This window comes from Protopterus annectens, chromosome 1.part1 (genome assembly GCF_019279795.1).
Source record: "Protopterus annectens isolate FY-2018-M chromosome 1.part1, PAN1.0, whole genome shotgun sequence".
NCBI classification, from domain to species: Eukaryota; Metazoa; Chordata; order Ceratodontiformes; family Protopteridae; genus Protopterus; species Protopterus annectens.
This window is the reverse complement of record NC_056726.1, coordinates 468959202-468979126: the sequence shown is the minus strand read 5'-3', so window position 1 is coordinate 468979126 and position 19925 is coordinate 468959202. Positions and strand designations below refer to the sequence as shown.

The 19925-nt window shown below is 39.0% G+C and overlaps 1 protein-coding gene across 2 annotated transcripts in view; it reads left to right on the top strand.

The window, feature by feature from the left end:
* The window catches only part of LOC122805884 (serine/threonine-protein kinase D3), a 2410388-nt gene that overhangs the window by 2296271 nt on the left and 94192 nt on the right, over window positions 1-19925 (top strand). For both annotated transcript variants that reach the window (XM_044076135.1, XM_044076141.1), the window contains exons 16-17: window positions 16063-16161; window positions 16451-16718. In XM_044076135.1, the coding sequence (XP_043932070.1) occupies window positions 16063-16161; window positions 16451-16718 (367 nt within the window). The remainder of the gene's footprint in view (window positions 1-16062; window positions 16162-16450; window positions 16719-19925) is intronic.

The following is a 19925-nucleotide window of genomic DNA, read 5'->3' as shown; positions in this document are numbered from 1 at the left end:
CAAAAACTAATTTCATATATAAAACTTGCTCAAATAATTTCTTATTCACAAAATATGAAACAAAGCATACAGAATGCTCTAAACGATATTCAAATAAATCAATATTTCCGATATTGATAAAAATATTCAAATTACCACGGAAAATGTTTGAAATGAAATCCGAATTGCATAAAATGAATAAAAAGAGGAGACAACCACATTTTCTCTCAGCATGTATTTTTCATATTAATTAAAGATATCCGAGTTATCAGTAGTGCATAAAGTGTTTACATGTTTGTGCAGTGTTACGGTAAAGTTATTTTGTAAGATACAGTCATTTCAGAGCATATTTTGTGAAGTACTTTATTTTGAAGAGTTTATGGTACATTTGAATGTTATTACAAGTTCACAGCACAGCTTGTTCATACAAAATTACAAAGGCCATATTTTTAGTGTGTCTATGCGTACTTTGTTGGCATGGCAGATGGATTTCGAAAACTCAGTGTACTTGTGTTTGACAATAATATTGCAGAGAACTGGAGAGAGTTAGAGCAACAGTACAATATTTTCATACAGGCTGCATTTTCTAATAAAGATGACGATACAAAGGTATTTATTCTGCTTAATTTAGCTGAGTCAGAGGTCACTGAAAGGGAACATTCATTTGTGTATGTACCCACTGTCTTTGCTGGAGAGGGGTAAAACCGTCATATTGTTGTACCGGCTTGGTCAAGAGAGGAACCTGAGTGCTTAAAATGTAAATTTAGATAAATATGTAATCCCTAGACAAATGTTGCAAGGGAAAGGCACTTATTTTATACAAGGGATCACAAGCCTGGTGAAACCTTTGCAGCATATATAATTGATTTGAGGAATAAAGCTAAAACGTGCAGATTTGGTGATTTAAGGGATAAGATGATAAAAGACAGATGTGTGTATGGTATTAAAGATGATGCTGTGAGAAACATTTTGCTTTGTGACAGTGATTTAACTTTGAATATGGCCATTGAGATTTGTCAGATATACGAGCTCCCAGAATAGCACACAAATATGCTTACAAATGAGAGATGCATGCTTCCAGTAACTCCTAGAGCTCATGTTGATAGTATGCAGCTTGTGATTAAAAGAAACAGGCCCAAGCATATAGCAGCAACTGTAGCCCCTGCAGCACCCACTGGTAAAGCCCAGAGCTTTCTAGCAAGTTCAGAGTTCGCAGTCTCAGTGAAGCTTAAGAATACAATGCCCTGTTTGATATGTACCTCTCAAGACATCTGCAACAACTGGAAAGGCCACAGAAATACCTCACTAAAAGAATCACAGGCCTAAAGCAGATGCCCTATGCTGACTGTCTAAAAAAACTCCAGCTATACTCTGTTGCATATCGTCTACTCAGAGGCGATCTCTGCTTAACATACATGGCCATGTCAAACCCAGAGGTATTGGACACGCTACACTTAAAGAAATCCCAGTCCCTCAGAACCACATGCTCCAGGATTCTAAACCTTGTCATCACAATGAACAAAACATGCTGGAGGGATAGGTTCCTGACCCAGGGACTCCCCAGACTCTAGAATAGACTGCCCATACATGTCAAGCAGAGTGCCTCTTTGGCCCTCTTTAAAAGGAACCTTGATGATTGGATGGGAGATAGGAAATTCACCCCGGGGATCATGTCAGTCGCCCTGCTAGACAGGGGTCCAGGGAACTAAATATTGTGGGAAGAAATAGCCAGGAAATTGTTATGGCTAGGCTTGTATAGGACCTAGGGCCGATAACCTGTGAACCTATAAGAGTGAGTCAGCAAACTCAAAGCATGGACCCCAACCTAGTTTCATTGCCAACTGACGTAATTGTGGTGGAAATCAAGAATTTAAAAGGGAAAAATGTTTAGCTTTTGGTCAGCAATGTCACAAATGCAATAAGTGGAATCATTTCAATAGGTTTTGTAAATCAAAAGGCACACATTCTTTTATTGAAAAGGAACATTTCAAGAAACGAGTTGATCAGTTAGAAAGCCATGACTCCACTTTTTATGTTGATGGTGTGTCACTGCTTCATGAAACAGTCAATGCAGTAGATTTATGGGCAAAGAATGAAGTATTTTGTACTGTTCGGATAAATGCAAAACCCATAGAGCTCAAAGTTGACACAGGTTCCAAGTGTAATGTTATGTCAGCAGAAACATTTGCTAGAGTATGTGCTGGTGAAAAGCTTGATTTGGCAAGGTGTGCAAAGCTTGTTGCTTATGGTGGTGAAGAAATTCATACTGAAGGCTCAGTAGTGCTTTCATGTTACTCTGCTGTGAGAAGTTGCAACTTATTTTATGTGGTCAAGAGACACGTCCAGTCATTAGGGCCCAGAGATGGCTTAAAAATGGGACTGCTTTCATTTAATAAGGAAGTCCATCAGGTTAGCTTAAAAGACCACTACTCTAATTTTGCCCAGCATATTTTTTCTACCTATGCTAATCTTTTTGAAGACAAACTAGACAAGCTTCCAGTTGTGTACTCCATGAAGCTAGACCCAGATGTCAGTCCAGTTATCAGGCCAGCCCAGAAAGTTGCAGTACCTATGCAGGACAGAGTCAAAGCCAATTCCGATAAAATTATGCGACAAGGTGTGATTTGTCCAGTAAATGAAGCAACTGAGTGGGTATCTTCCATGGTGGTTGCTCGTAAGAAAAGCTCAGATGACATCAGAATATGTATTGATCCACGAGATTTGAACAAAGCAGTAAAAAGGCCTCATCATCCAATGCACACAGTCAAATAAGTTGCAGCTCTGATCCCAATCCCTCAGAACCACATGCTCCAGGGATCTAAACCTTGTCATCACAATGAATAAAACATGCTGGAGGGATAGGTTCCTGACCCAGAGACTCCCCAGACTCTGGAATAGACTACCCATACATGTCAAGCAGAGTCCCTCTTTGGCCCTCTTCAAAAGGAACCTTGACGATTGGATAGGAGATAGGAAATTCACCCCGGGGATCACGTCACTAGACAGGGGTCCAGGGAATTAAATATTGTGGGAAGAAATAGCCAGGGAATTGTTATGGCTAGGCTTGTATAGGCCCTAGGGCTGATAGCCTAGTACCAACCTATGAACCAGTTGCCACTGTTTTTTTCTGTTAGATGCAAAGAGTTTATTTTTGGCAAATTCAGCTTGACAAGAAATCCTTATTGCTAACTACTTTCAGTACTCCGTTTGGAATGTACAAATTTTTTAGAATGCCATTCAGAATAAATTCTGCAAGTGATGTCTTTCAATGTGCAATGGAGCAATTTTTTTCTGAGTATCCTTGTGCTAGTATAGTAGATGACATACTAGTAGGAGGTAATGGTGAAGCTGAGCATGACAGAATCCTCAGAAAAGTTCTGGAAAGTGAATGTTAAGCTCAGTCCACAGAAATGCAAATTCAGGCTACAAGAGCTTACTTATGTTGATCATTTATTTGCCAGTTCTGGCCTACGACCAGACCCTTCTAAACAAGCAGCCATTCTCGAGATGCCAGCTCCAGACAATGTTCAAGCCCTGCAACGTTTTCTTGGCATGGTTAACTATCTAGGCAAATTCATTTCAGACTTAAGCCAACTTTCAGTACCGCTTAAAGAGCCGACACATAAAGATGTATCCTGGTCTTGGTTAGAACAGCACCAGAGAGCATTTGATGTCCTGAAACAGAGAATTGCCAGTCCACCAACTTTCAGATACTATGATGTTCACAAACCAGTTACTCTTTCAGATGATGCTTCGAAATGTGGTCTAGGTGCAATCATTCAACAAGAAGGTCAACCTGTTGCCTATGCATCAAGAACTCTTACCCGAACTGAAATGCAGTATGCTCAGATCGAGAAAGAGCATTTAGCAATTGTGTTTGCGTGTTCAAAGCTCTATGTTTATGTTTGCTAGACCTATCCAGATTGAAACAGAACACCAAACTCTAGTCACCATCTTGAGAAAGCATATGCATACACCCCTGCCAGATTGCAACGTATGGTGTTGAAATTACAGAAGTATAATTTCACTCTTGTCTACAAGAAAGGCAAACTTCTTTATCTTGCTGATACTTTATCCAGATGACCCAGAAGTACCACAGAACAGCATGAGAATGAGAACCTTGATTTTCAAGTCATGGAAGTGAGAAATTTTTCTTCCATATGTGGTGATGAGCTGAGAGATCATACAGCCACAGATTCTGTTTTACAGAGGCTCAACCACTTTATCAATCAAGGATGGCCATCAAAGCAATCTAGTTTACCTCAAAAGAAGTGCAACCTTATTTTCCATACAGAGGTGAGATTTTGTTTGACAGTGGTATCATTATGAAAGGTCTGAAAGTAATTGTTCCAAAGTCCTTGCAATAAGAGTACATTACTATCTTGCATCGTGATCACCCAGGAACCAACTCTACCAAAAGGACAAGAGGGCTAGTATTTTGGCCTTTATGTCGCAAGACATTGAAAGAATACTTTCATCTTGTTCTGTGTGTAATAGTAATAAGCCACATCAACAGAAAGAACCATTTCAGCTAAACCAGATTCTTGAACTACCTTGGTCGACAGTAGCTGCTGAAATTTTCAAATGGAATGGTTAACATTATTTGGTGTTAGACTGTTATTGTAATTGGTTCAAGATTGACCTACTTCCTAACCTATTGTCCAGTACTGTCATTGCCAAGATGAAGCGTCATTTTGCAGTCCATGGTAGTCCGCACAAAGTTATTTCTGACAATGGCACGCAGTTTACAAGCCAACAGTTCAAAAGATTTGCTGAAGAATATGACTTTACTCATGTCATGAGTAGCCCAGAGGATCTGCAGTCAAATGGTTTGGCAGAACGTGCAGTTCAAAGTGCAAAACAGTTACTAGAGAAATCAAAACAAGACAGTAGTGATGTTTTCCTGAATCTCAGAAATATTCCTGGTGATAAACATCTTGGTTCACCTGCCCATTGACTTCTGTTGAGACAAACCAGAACCACGTTACCAATCAGTAGTCAATTGTTGGGGTTCCATGTGTTAATAACAGGTCAGTGAAAACCAGTCTGTTGAAGAAGCTTTTAACCCAAAAGTCTTACTATAATAAGACCAGCAAACTGCTTAATCCATTACGAGAAGGAGAAATGGTAAGGATGCAAACGTCTAAAGATTATGATTGGTTTGGAGTCGTGAAGAATATTTGCCCAGAACTGAGATTGTATGTTGTGGAATCACAAGGAGTAGAGTTTAGGTGGAATCAGAAACATTTGATGCCAGTGTCCAAGCCTATACCACAGCACATAGCCTGTGAGAAAGACTCTCTATCTGAGTTGTCCAGTGTTCCAGTTGCAGAGGAAGTTCCAGAAAATATTCCCATTCCTGTGATAAATCCAGAAGTTCCTGATATGAGTTGTTCATCGAAGACTGTGCCTGTTGCTAAACCCAGTCCATATCATATTACGAGATCCTGTCACGTCTCCAGACCATGTTATTGATGCACAGCAACTTGAACATGAACACTGTGTTTGTTTCTAATGTCTATGGTAATACATGTCTAACTTCAATGTTATTTTCTGCTAAGGGAAATCTTTTTAAGAGGGAGGATATAGATCAGTGTGTGTGTGTAGGTACCTTTAAGAAGCTATCAAAGGGCTTGCACAAGTATACAAATACTGAGCACGTGCAAGCCTGACTGCTATTTTGTAGTAAGCTGTTGAGATAAAAGCATACATGTATGTTAGGTCTGTCTGTTAATCAGTTTGTTTATATTTTATGATGCTGCTATCCTTCCCGATGTGTTTCTGTATAATAAAGTATCCAAATGAACTACCCCACCTCCTTGTCATCTATGTTAGAGAGGGACAAGCAGCAGTGTAGCTTACCTGTTTATCCGTGTAGGAAAGGCTGAGTCAGTGCCTGAAGAGACACTTCAGTGGCTTTCAAGACATTCTGGAAATATAACTCATCATTGTGGATGACCTTCGCATTGATTAAAAAGTATCAGTGGATAAATTTATTCAAGTCACCCATCAGATTGACACTCTGGTTTCATAAAGTTGATTGCCTGTTAGTACTAGGGTAATTAAAACAGCTGCCAATTAGAGTACTATATGCAGAGTTTTTACAACTACTCTGAGTAGTGTGGCTTTGTCAGTCAAAATGATGCACATTGATGACTTGACTGTCTTTGTTTGGAGATGCAACAAAATTAGTGAGGTGTTCTGGTAATGCTGCTTCTGTGACGTGCAAAAAAATGTGACACATCCATGTACTGAAATGAGTTAACTAGACACCATTATTAAGGCTTCCACTGCAATGAGTAGGATTCCTCTTCCATGTTTCTCTGCACTTTTAGTAACATGGCACTCTGAGTAAGGAGCATGTCTTGGCCAAAACTGACCCTGGATATCTCCTGATGCCAAAGTTAAAATGACATAGAGTGATAGTTTGCAGACTGTTTTTGACGACTTAAGTAGGAATCCCTAAGCTTCAGTCCCTAAATGCCAACAGTGTTAAGAAATGTTGAAACAATACTGACCAGCTTTTAAAACATTGTCCTGTGCATCCTTTTGAATTGTAAGGGTCCTGTTAAAATTGTCAAATGTTTGCATACCTTCTGTAAATCCATGTCTATTAGTTTCAGCAATATATTTATCATTTTGCCATAATTGTCATAAACATTTTGTAATCATGATTCCCCTCCTTTGGTATAATTACCAGTCTTGCCTTTTTTCCAAGACAAAGGCACATTCCCATCCAAAAACAAACAAACAAAAAAATATATAGATATATGTGTGTGTGTGTGTGTGTGTGTGTATATGTACATACATATATATATATATATATATATATATATATATAGATATATATATATATATATATATATATATATATATATAGAGAGATAGATATATAGAGAGAGAGCGAGAGCTAAACTACTAGTCGTACTTTTATTATCTCCCTTCTTTTTTCTACATTTCTTTTGGAAGTCCATCACTAATGGGGTTTTTCCATATTCTGGTTTCTCACTGCATCTTTGATTTGTTTCCTTTATGTGATGTTAATACCATCTTTCTGATTCTATTAATTGAGGAAATTGCATTTATTTGCAATATTGTAACATTTCCTTTGTGTTACTCTTAATCTCTACATTTTGTTTATATAGTATACTGAAATGATTCACATTACATTTATTTTTCTTGGGTCCACTTCTACCTTGTCATTCTCATAATTCCTAATTTTAGTCATTATCTTTACAAACTTCTGTTGCCATAAACGTTGAGCCATTAATTTGTTTGCTCTGGGATTATTATCAAAAATAATTGTTTTAAAGCCATTGCACTATATTCTTTTCATATTTTCTAAATTGTCTAGTATAGACATACTAGCTTTTTGCAAATTCTCTTCAGCCTGTTATGTTCCACTTATTTTTTGCATCTGTAATTCCTTTACTTTTAAGCAATATAAATATGCCTGTTATTCCATATTTCATTTGGTTTCATTGTGATCACATTTCTTATTTTCAGTTTACAATTATTCCAGTTCATTGTAAAGTCTTTGGTTCAAATCCGATAACATTTTAGTTAATGTTTGAGCTATCCAATCGTTAAATGGTTTCCTTTTTAAAAGGGATGATGGAAAATGCCAGTGTTTCTCTGAGTATACTTTACCTTAGAAAACTTTAATTTATATAGCTGCATTGTCTGACACTGTCACCGGGTATGTTCTCATGGTTCAGACAGTGTTGCATTTTTATATATAACATCTTGTCTAATCTTTGCCAGGAGCCATAGTTTGCTGAAAATGTGTATATTTTACTACTTTTTGCCTTGTTTTCATTACATCAGTAAGCTCAAGTGCATGTGTGTAGTTCTCTAAGTATCTACCCTCAGCCACTATTCTGTGGTATTTTGGTCCTTCAGAGACATCTTACTTTTTTCCCTTTGGTGTTCCAGTCTCCTGCTACTACCATACGTCCTTGATGAAAGGCTGTAATTGTTACCCATAATGGCTTTATATCCTACCTTACTACTTTTGTTGAAATATAGTGTGCAGCCAGTGTAATTCTTACATCGTGCCAACAATGCTCTCACATCTATAAATCTTTACTTTTGTCCTTTTATTTGCTCCTCAGTCTTTTATTCCTGTACCCTTTTAATTAATGTTGTAATCCCTTTCTTTTGCTATCCTATTCCAGCAAAGAAGTCTATTTTGCCAGTTTTCTTTACAACGGGTTCATGCTTTCTATAAATCTGGTGTATTTCCTGTAACATTATTACTTGTGTATCACTGTTGTAAGTATAGACCATTGCCTTGTCTTGTTTTTTTTTTTCTGATCAATAAGCCCATTTGTATTCCAAACCAATAAATCAAATTGTGCCATAGTAAAAATGTTATGTTATTCTTCTTCACTTCTATCCTTTATCTGTCTTTTATAAACTGTTCATTCTTAGTTTTTATCAATTTCTGTGTCCCTTGATAGATATTTCTGCAGTATTGTTTCAAAATCCACCAAAGCTGTTCGGCCCCAGGGATACCCTATGATGAAAGAGGAAGGTGAGCCCACCCTTAGAAGTAAGAACAGTAGTAAGGAAAATGAAGTCAAGAAAAGTATCAGGATTAGGGTTGCCACCTTTTCAAATGCCCAAAGTGGGACATTTTTTGTAGAAACGTGCAATTTTGCAGGACAGACTTAGCCACTGAGAGTGCAAAGGACAGAACTTCACTGTTTTTGTCCAAATAAAAGCTTATTCTTGTAGCATATGAGTTGCTTATGCTATTTCATATAATAGTTAGGTGTTTCAGATACAAAATAACTGTTTTAAGCAACTGTTAAAGAAAATTAGTAAATATTTTTTGCCTTAAAATCTCAGGACATTTCCCAATTTTTAGATTTTTTTTTCCTCAGGACAAAACTGCCCAAAGTGGGACTGTCCCTCGCAGAGGGACAGGTGGTAACCCTAATCAGGATTGTGTAAGTTTGAGCTGATATGATCCATTTGCTGAGTAAGTTAAGGGGAAATGGTTCCATAGGCTTTGCATAGCTATATGGAGAGAAAGGCATATCCCAGATGACTGGAGAGTAAGCATTCTAGGGCCAATGTAGGATAACAAAGGAGACATTCACAACTGTGGGCAGTATAGCAGTATCAAACTTTTGTCACACTGTATGAAAGTGCTGAAGATGGTGACTGACAAATGAATAAGCATAACCGAAACTAAGGGGGGAGAATGAGCAGTTTAGATTCAGGTCAAGCTACAGCACAACTGACCCAATGTTTGCAGAGAGATTATTGAGAAGAAGCTAGAGCTGAGGAAAGTGTCCAGCTTGCGTATTCCTAGACTTGGAGAAAGCATTTGAGAAGGTCTCAAGGAAAGCTGATTTGGGGCAGTCCTTTGATTCAAGATCCCAGAAACATTTGTAGAATATGCAAGCTATGTACAAGAACCCATTGACACAAGTATAAACAGTGTTGAGACTCAGAGGGGCTCCCAGTTGCAGTGGGTATGCATTAGGGTTCAGATTTGAGCCCACTGCTGTTCATGCTGGTGATGAACTGTATTAGCAAACAGGTTGGAGGGGACAGAGCAACAAAGCTGCTGTATGCAGATAATGATGCTTTGCAAGCAGACTCTGAACAAGAACTTCAGCAAGTAAAGGAATGGAATGCAAAACTGAAGACACATGAGATGAAATCGAGTACAGACAAGGGAGTTGTCATGGCAGCAAATGGGGGAAATCAGAAAAGGCTAAAAATTGAGATGAAGGGAAAATAGTGGAACGTGTTAATAGTTTTGGGTATCTGAGAGGGGTGGCTGAAGAGAAGGGAAGTCTGACTGAGGAGGTCAAAGATGGAATCAGAGGGATTGCAGACAACTGGCACAGAGTGTTGGGTAGTGTGTGACAGAATAATGCCAAAGAAGCTGAAAATAAGGTATAAAAAATGTTGTGACTAGTAGTACTGCATGGGACAGAAGCCTGGGCAGTGAAGACAGCGCAGTCAAGGAAGCTAGAAATGATGGAGATGCACACTGAGACAGATGAAGAAAGGTGAACATCAGAGTGGAAACCAAAGTGGCTGCAGTTGCAGAGAAGGTCAGAAAGAACAGATTATGGTGGTTTGGGCATACTTGCAAAAAGGCAGAAGACAGTCTGGTGAAGAAAATTGGGGAAAGACAGGAAGAAAGCAATATGAAATTAGGGCATCTATAAAAGAGATGAATGAAGTTTGTGAAAGAAGACCTGGGAAAATCAGGCATGACCATTGAAGAATGTAGGTGTGTGGCATTGAACTGAGAGAGAGAGAGAGCGACAATTAATGTGACAGCAAAACTCAGTTTTGAAAATGGGGAAAAAAGGGAGCGGATGATATCTGAAATGAACCTGATCTCTTTTTTAAACAAACAGACATGTCCCTCCCAAGAAATAAGCAACATTTTAACTATATACTTATGTTTTGTAACGCTGTGTAGCTGATAGCATGGTCAAACAGCTGAGTAAAGCTCGTTACAATGTTTCTATCATTCAAAATCTTTTGGACAGAATAATAGCCGTTATAAAATCACTGGTCTGTTTGTTTATTTCTTGCAGTATTTAACTTCTAAAGCTGCCCCTCTAGTCTTGTATTCCTAAATATCCAGTAAATATGTCATCTGGTTTAGCTGTGTTTAAAAGGCCATGCCTTAATATCCATGCATGACAGCTCAACCCTCTTGTAGACTAGCTGACTAATCAAGGAAGATAAATTATCTACTAAGAGCACCAAAGACATGCCTGTCTAAACAAATATGACAAGCAAATGAAGTGTGGTAGTTGCCAATATCATTGATTTTAAAATCCTCTCCAGTGGCCATAGCTGACATTTCAGTTATGCTATGCAACCACCTTCATTCAACAAATTTCTCTGTTAGTGTTTCCGATTCATTTTTTTTGTGAATCTTGCTGTCTAGCCTCTTTTCAGTCAACATGTTTATCTCATTAATTTTGCATAGATTCTTAGTTTTAGCACATGCATAATCAGAACTAATTTTGTATATCATTTGTTTATTGGTTTCCACCACATAATAATTTCCTTTTTCATTCATCATTCAGTTCTCCCCTGTCCCCTCTGCACTGCCGTAGTACCTTTATTAGAAGAAAAAGCAATAAAAAAACAGTACACAATTTGAAATCGGGGACTTTTATCAGACAGTGTGTAGTATAGACCCCCATTCAGTTAAATATAAACTTTCATTTTTAAGTCCATTTTTGACATACAATACTTGTACTACTTTTATACTAATCAAGTAGTTATTTTCTGTGTAGTGCTTACTGATTAAAGTGTCATTAAGAATGCAGGACGCATTTTAAAACTATTACATTACTTGCCATATAAATTGTTATCCCGTGCGCCCGGTGGATTGCTTTTTGTGGAGTCTTCCACTTTGTTTCATCTCATTTGTTTTATCCATAATTTTCTTTTAGAAAACAGGAAAGGGCTTTGCAGGAAATCTTTTCCTTGAAGTGTCCCTTACTGGATTTTCTACACATATTGACTGGCTACTTGTGCTCGTCTCCTGCTTCCAGCCATTGTTTCCTCTTTAGCAGTTCATTTCATGCCTGTTGAGGATCTCTGCAGGTATTTAATCCATTTGGATAAGAGACTCAAAGTAAATAAGGATACTTTAACTTGAAATAAAATTTCATTTCTTGTGGAGGAAAGAAAAGCATTTCTGTTACTTCTCGTTGGTAATGAAAGGTCATTATCCACATAAACCACTGAGTCTCCAGTCTTTAAAATTGCCTTCCTCCACAAAATAGAAGTAATTTCCTCCTTTAATGTGACATAACTGCAGTTTAATCAGTACATGTCTTGGCTACTTAGTCTTACATTGGGAGTATTTACTCTGTGCTCTCTCAGTTGTAATATCAGTGGACATTCCAGTCCATGTACTAAGGCATTTTCTCATAATGTTTTACAGTCGTCCTACAACTGCGATGAACCTTAGTCTGTTATGACCTATCCTTGATTTCAGTCCGTTTCTGTACCATTTGATCATATTTAATTGCTCTTTCATCATATTGCTTTCATCTCCTTTTCAGCAGTTTGCAAATGTACTATTTTTCCATGGATCCCTGGTTAGCACATTTTTTATTTCCAGCCATCTGCTTTTGATCTCAGTTTATTCCAAAAGGGACCCACTTATCTTGAAAATCTCACTAAGCATTTGCTCAGTCTTTCTCTTAATGTTGATTGAAGTTTTCTCCTTCTGCTGCCATTACCATCTGAATTTTCCCAGTTGTGTTCCACCACACTGCTTTCAAGCCTCAGTTTTTTTTTTTCATGAGTTCTGTCCTTTCTACTTCACGTTTCTTTTTCTTGTTGACCTTCTGGACATCACAGACTTTATAGCTGGCCGTTTCTGTTAACAATTTACAGTAGTTTGCTGAAATTTGCTCTGTTTTTATCTGCTAATACTACTGACACCATCATGGAACTCCCAAATTAGTTTATTTTGAGTGCTTGCAGTCAGATATGGGTTGATGTGGCTTTGTTTGAAATATGTGTTTTACTGCCTGCTGCCAGATGTTTGCATTCTTCTTTCACTTCTCATCAGCACTGCTGCAGACTGTACTCTTGTTTTTCCCATTTGCGTTTGGCAGTTTTATTGATGCCTAAGCCTTAGTATGATTTAGTGCCAACAGTAAACAACACAAAAAATAACAGAGATAAAAAAAAAAAAAAACTTCACAGAACATGGCAGCCAGCAAATCGCACTGAAGCTTACCTAGCAGTAAAACTGCCAAACAAATGAAAATTGCACAGGTAAAAAAAAATTCTTTTAATGACGAGAACACTTGCCTTATCCGAATCTGTGTTGCTGATCACCAGTGTAGTGCTGAGTGTTGAAACTTTGCCCCTTCTTCAGCTTATCTAAGTAACAGGCTGCGGTCCTTACTGGATGGATGTACTTTTTGAGGAAGGTAATTAAAAACGCTGCTTTCTGACTCTTCACTAAATTATTCACAGTTTGTGCATGGACAGCAAGCCCTGTCCCCAACAAAAAGAAAATAATACTGTAATCCAAACTGCTGAATTAACTTAAATTATGCAGAAAAAGTGCTTTACTTACAGAGTGCAAGTATGGGTGAGTCTTATTTGGTTGTAGGTATTTTTATATCTATCCCTCCTTCAGTTTGTTTGCGCTGTAGGAGCAAGGCATATTTCTGCTTCAGGATGAAAATAGGCGTTTAAAATTGTAAGAAATACTACTACATCTGAAAGGTGTGTGTGTGTGTGTGTGTGTGTGTGTGTGTGTGTGTGTGTGTGTGTGTGTGTGTGTGCGCGCGTGTGCGCGTGTGAGATTAGTTCTTTAAATATGACTATATTACCAAGTTGTATGCCTTCTTTTATTAAACACTGAATTTAGTTTATATGTTACAATTTTTTTATTGTATTTGCACTTAAAATTTTCATGTTGTCTTCTTCTTCCTTTTCGGCTGTTCCCGTTAGGGGTCGCCACAGTGGATCATCTGTTTCCATTTCTTCCTGTCCTCTGTATATTGCTCAGACACACCAACCCCCTGCATGTCCTCTCTCACCACATCCATAAACCTTATCTTAGGCCTTCCTCTTTTCCTCCTACCTGGCAGCTCCATCCTTAACATCCTTTTCCCAATATACCCATCATCCCTCCTCAGCACATGTCCAAACCAACACAAATTTGCTTCTCTTACTTTGTCTCCAAACAGTCCAACCTGAGCTGATCCTCTAATATACTGATTCCTAATCCTGTCCATCCTTGTCACATCCAGTGCAAATCTTAACATCTTTAACTCTGCCACTTCCAGCTCTGACTCCTGCCTTTTTGTCAATGCTACCATCTCCATCCATACAACATAGCTGGTCTCACTACCCTCTTGTAGACCTTCCCTTTCACTGTTACTGGTACCCATCTGTCACAAATCACTCCTGACACTCTTCTCCATCCATTCCACACTGCCTGTACTCTTTTCTTCACCTCTCTTCCACACTCACCATTACTCTGAACTGTTGATCCCAAGTACTTAAACTCATCCACCTTCACCAACTCTACTCCCTGCATCCTCACCATTCCTCTATCCTTCCTCTCATTTACACACATATTCTGTCTTAGTCCTGCTGACCTTCATTCCTCTCCTCTCTATAGCATATCTACACCTCTACAGGGTCTCCTCAACCTGATCCCTACTCTCACTACAGATCACAATGTCATCTGCAAATATCATAGTCCATGGGGCCTCCCATCTGATCTCATCTGTCAACCTGTCCATCACCATTGCAAATAAGAAAGGGCTCAAAGCTGATCCTTGATGTAATCCCACCTCCACCTTAAACAGATCTGTCACTCCCACTGCAGACTTCACCACTGTCACACTACCCCTCGTACATATCCTGTACCACTCTTACATACTTCTCTGTCACTCCTGACTTCCTCATACAATACCACAACTCCTCTGTAGGCATCCTGTCATATGCTTTCTCCAAGTCCACAAAGACACAATGCAACTCCTTCTGACCTTCTCTATATTTCTCCATCAACAGTCTCAGAGCAAACATCGTATCTGCAGTGTTCTTTCCCGGCATGAAACCATACTGCTGATAGCTAATCACCACCTCCCTTCTTAACCTAGCTTCCACTACTCTTTCCCATAACTTCAAGCTGTGACTGATTAGTTTTATCCCTCTATAGTTACTACAACTCTGCACATCACCCTTATTCTTAAGAATAGGTGCCAAAACACTTTTTCTCCACTCCTCAGGCATCCTTTGACTTTCCAAGATTTCATTAAACAATCTGGTTAAGAACCCCACTGCCATTTCTCCTAAGCACCTCCATGCTTCCACTGGTATGTCATCTGGACCAACAGCCTTTCCATTCTTCATCCTCTTCATAGGTATCCTTACTTCCTCTTTGCTAATCTGTTACACTTCCTGATTAACTATCCCCTCATCATCCAACCTTCTGTCCCTCTCATTCTCTTCATTCATCAGCCCCTCAAAGTACTCTTTCAATCTGCGAAACACACTCTCCTCGCTTGCGAGTACGTTTCCCTCACTATCCTTTATCACCCTTACCTGCTGCACATCTTTCCCAGCTCGGTCCCTCTGTCTAGCCAGTCGGTACAGGTCCTTTTCTCTCTCTTTGGTGTTCAACCTTTCATACAACTCTCCATATGCCTTATCCTTCACCACCTCTCTCTTCGCCATGCTCCTCATCTCCTTATACTCCTGTCTACTTTCTTCATCTCTCTGACAAGCCCAGTTCTTCGCCAGCCTCTTCCTCTGTATACTCTCCTGTACTTCCTCATTCCACCACCAGGTCTCCTTGTCCTCCTTCCTCTGTCCAGATGTCATACCAAGCACCTTTCTAGCTGTCTCCCTTGCCATCTCTGCTGTAGTTACCCTGCTATTCAGTAACTCTTCACTGCCCCCCAGTGCCTGTTTTAACTCTTCCCTGAACTCCAGCTCACAATCACCCTTTTTCAACTTCCACCATTTGATCCTTGTCACTGCTCTCACACTTGTCCTCCTGTTCTTGATCATCAACATCATCCTACAGACCACCATTCTATGCTGCCTAACTACACTTTCCCCTGTCACCACTTTACAGTCTCCAATCTCCTTCAGACTGGCCCTCCTGCATAGGATATAATCCACCTGTGTGCATCTTCCTTCACTCTTGTACATCAGCCTATGCTCCTCCCTCTTCTTAAAATACGTATTCACCACAGCCATGTCCATCCTTTTCGCAAAATCCACTACCATCTGACCTTCTGCATTCCTCTCCTTAACACCATACATGCCCATTACTTCCTCATCCCCTCTGTTCCCTTCACCAACATGCCCACTGAAGTCAGCTCCAATCACCAGTCTCTCGCCCTTGGGTACACTCACCACCACTTCATCCAACTCACTCCAAAGTTTTCTTTCTCATCCATCGCACACCCAATTTGCGGAGCGTATGCACTAACAACATTCATCATTACACCATCAATTTCCAGCTTCATTAACATCATGAAATTTTCATGTGTGGTATATATTCATTTAGCTTTAACTGAATTTAATTTTTTTTCTGTCTAGATTCTAGTGGCTCTGAGACATTTACATTTTAAGAACATTGTACACTGTGACCTTAAGCCAGAAAATGTTCTGCTGGCCTCTGCGGATCCTTTCCCTCAGGTGAGTTGTTGGGCTGCAAAGCTTACAGGCATAGGTTAAATTTCAATTGCTCCTTTTTGCATGCGGAGAAGGTTTGAGCAAGTTATTTAATATGTTTATAGTCCTAGATCTTTCTTGTAAAATAACTTGATCTTTTCATTCAGACATTGGTTAATAATGTAAAAATAATGCATTTGTAGCTAAAATGAGCACAGTTGTTATCCACATGGGAGGGGGAGGCACTTCAGCTTATGTGCATCATCTTCCCTACTTTCTGTCATGTAACTTAAATGTTTATTTTCTTTTTCAGGTTAAACTGTGTGATTTTGGATTTGCTCGTATCATTGGTGAAAAATCTTTCAGGCGTTCTGTAGTAGGCACTCCAGCCTACTTGGCACCAGAGGTCCTCAGGAGTAAAGGTTACAACCGGTCCCTTGATATGTGGTCAGTAGGGGTCATTATATATGTCAGCCTCAGTGGCACGTTCCCATTTAATGAAGATGAAGAAATTAATGATCAAATTCAGAATGCAGCATTCATGTATCCACCAAATCCATGGAGAGAGATTTCTAGTGAAGGTAAAATGCATGAATCCAGTCCTATGTATTTATTTGACGAGTGCAGAACTTTTAATTTATTTAGTGTCTTGCATTTTAAATGTAGAATAGGCTTCAAGATGTAATGCTCTTGGGACATGGGAGGCAATAGTACAGCATCTTGTAGTGATCTAATACACAGGGGAAAGTAAATGTTTTTACACCTGGTCTAACAGGAAATGTGGTTGAAGACATGATAAAGAAATGTAGGTGAGTTCACTTTCTGATTTGGTTAGATAAGTTTCCCACATATCATCTGCAGCCAGTGACAGAAACGGCTGCACAGTGTGAAATGTAAAAACTGCAGTCATTTTATCTGTAAACTGCAGCAAAGATGTACAGGGGGAAAACGTTGTACATAACCTGCAGTTGCTTTTTTCAGTAAAGCAAGAGGCATGGTAGAGTCCTTTCAGGATTGGAAGAAAGGTAAGTACTGTTAATTATGTCATAGAGTTGTTAGAAAAGAGGCAGTAACACAAACTGAACCATCCTAGCATGATGATGCCCTACCATGATAAAAAGATGTTGGCAATCAATATTTAATGGGAGTTACAGGAAGGATCTGGCTCAGTCTGACACCTCAGTGGGTGATACAGTGCTTTCACAACAGCTTTCTTCCCAAGTTCCAGAAATCCAAGCAGTGCTTCATAAGTTTGGGGACACTTAACTGCTAAGCCGTGGTTTACCAAGCTAGTGGTGCTTCATGTGGTCACAGAGACTCAACAGCCAATCAGACAGGCTTCTTATAGGGTGCTAGACTAAGTCAAGTAAACCATGCTGGAGGAACTGCAGTAATTGTTGGATTGGAGTAGTTCAGCAATTTATCTGTCCTTAGGGCCTCACCTGTAGCGATGGCGCCATAGAAAGATGAGAGTACCAGATACTGTGTAGATTGTAAGAAGCAAAACATGTCATAAAGTCAGATGCTTACCCATGCCTAGGGCAGAAGAAGCCTTAGAATAGTTGGATAGGGCCACGTGTCTTAACTATTGTCCTGAGAGTTATCAGAAGTGTCTTTGACACCCAGAGCAAGACAGAGGTCTGTTTTAGTTATCACTTTTTAGGTTGTACACATTTGTCAAATGGCCGCTTTGGGATAACAATTCCTCAGCAACCACACAGATCATACTATATGTAGAACTGATATGTTTACTGTTTCTTTTGCATAGATAAATGTCTGTATTGCGACCATCGGCTTAATCTAATAAATTTTAAGTGCATACAAGTAAATATGGAAACACCAAATACAATGAATAATTTTCTTTTAACAAAAAATCTTTCAGCTTGTCTATCAGGCTGCAGCAGAGGACTACATTTTTCTTTTTTCTCTTACATTTTCATTGAGATAGGCTGATAATAGGGCAAAAAAGACAAAACACTGGTTTCTTCAAGGCTAGAAGTTAATGATTTCTGATGGGTATGCAAGTAGTTTTCACGTGTGAGGAGGGCAGTAAATATAAAAAAGTACAGATGCCGGTTAGTGTAAGTAGAAACACAAGCAATAACATTCATAATTCACATGCATAACCTCAATTTCAGGTTAAGATCTGCATGTGTTAGCAGTTATCTATTTGGCAAATGTATAGTTACAGGAGAGTGCAAATAGCAATGTTACAGGCGACACATTTGGAAAGAGAGCGGTAGAGATCCTATGATCCATCAGATCCAGCTGCTAACTTCAATACTAAACCATGATTATAAAGTGTTCATGTCTATAATGGCTAAAAGAGAGAAGAAAAAAAGAAATGATTGACAAATGTTCCTATTAAAAGGGTTAAACTTTGTTATTTGAAGATGTACATAGTTATTTGTTTGTATTGTTAACAGGTTATGGGGGTGTTGTGCAAGGGCTTTTTTAAAACAAAAAATCTTGTAAAATGTGACACAGTTTTTGAGGTCGATAAGAAAAAAAACTGTATAAAGGATTAAGCTGCCAAGCATTAATGGACGCATGCATCACAAAAGCTGGAATTTGACATTAAAAAAAGCTGCTACATATAATAGGTGGGAATAATTACTTTTACCATAATGGCAATTCTTTCCATATTATTTTAGCATGTGAATGGTCTCACTGGTACAGACAAAAAGTAAAGATTGCTTAATTACATTAAGAAATACAGAGTGCAAATAGCAGTGTTACAGGAGACATGTTTGGAAAGAACTGAGCATGTGAATTTGAAAAAGAATGGATTTCAGGATGGATATTCTGCCGAATATCAGGGACAAAGGAAGAGAAGAGTACTTATATTAATTGCCAGAGGTACTCCGGTAGTGATAGAAGAAAAAAATATATATGTAATAATGGGAGATTTGTAGTAGTAAGGGGCAACTGATAAAGGATGAGGACTGCATTTCCACATAAAATTGCTGTTTTGGAGCTTAAATATTTTTTGGGAGAAATAATCCACTTTCAGCAGGGAATATTACTTATAGGTGGGGACTGGAATTTGATTTGCAACAATAAGGATGCATCGGGGGGGGGCAAGAAAGGAAAATAGAACAAAAAGGGGTATATTTCTGAGGGTCTGTATCACTTTGTCATATCCCACATCAACGAATACCTCTTCACCGAACACCTATTAATCGAAGCTCCTAATCAGCAAATGGACTTTTCAGCTAAATTTTTCCTAGGGCAAACCAACAGTAGGCCATCCTAGAGACTGAGAACAAAATCATTAAACTTAACACCTAGCCCCCCCCAACTAAATACATCAAGTCCGAGATTGCACTACAGTGGGGGAAACGGCAAATTTCAGATGGTGGCCGACCGTTGCAGGCTCCTCCGCATTGAACAGAAGAGGCTGTGCTTTGCCATTTTTGATTGGCTCATATACCGGCATACAAGCCAATCAAATATTGCAAAGTGGAGCCACTTCTATTTAATGTAGAACAGCGGGCAGTTTCACATTGAGTAGAAATGGCTCTGCTTTGCAATGTTTGATTGGCTCATATGTCGGTATACGAGCCAGTCAGAAATGCCGGTTGCTTGGGAGTACCAGTTGCTTGAGTTCTGGATAATAGGGACTTTACTATACTTGATTAGGCACTTACAGTAGCTGGAGTGACCTCAGAGGTTTCTGACAAAGGAAATACAAGTTGCAAACATGTTCCATGCAAATAGACTAAAAGCCCAATCTCTTTACTGTTTCTCCGACTGAGTGTTTAAGGGTATACTATGCCTGACCTATA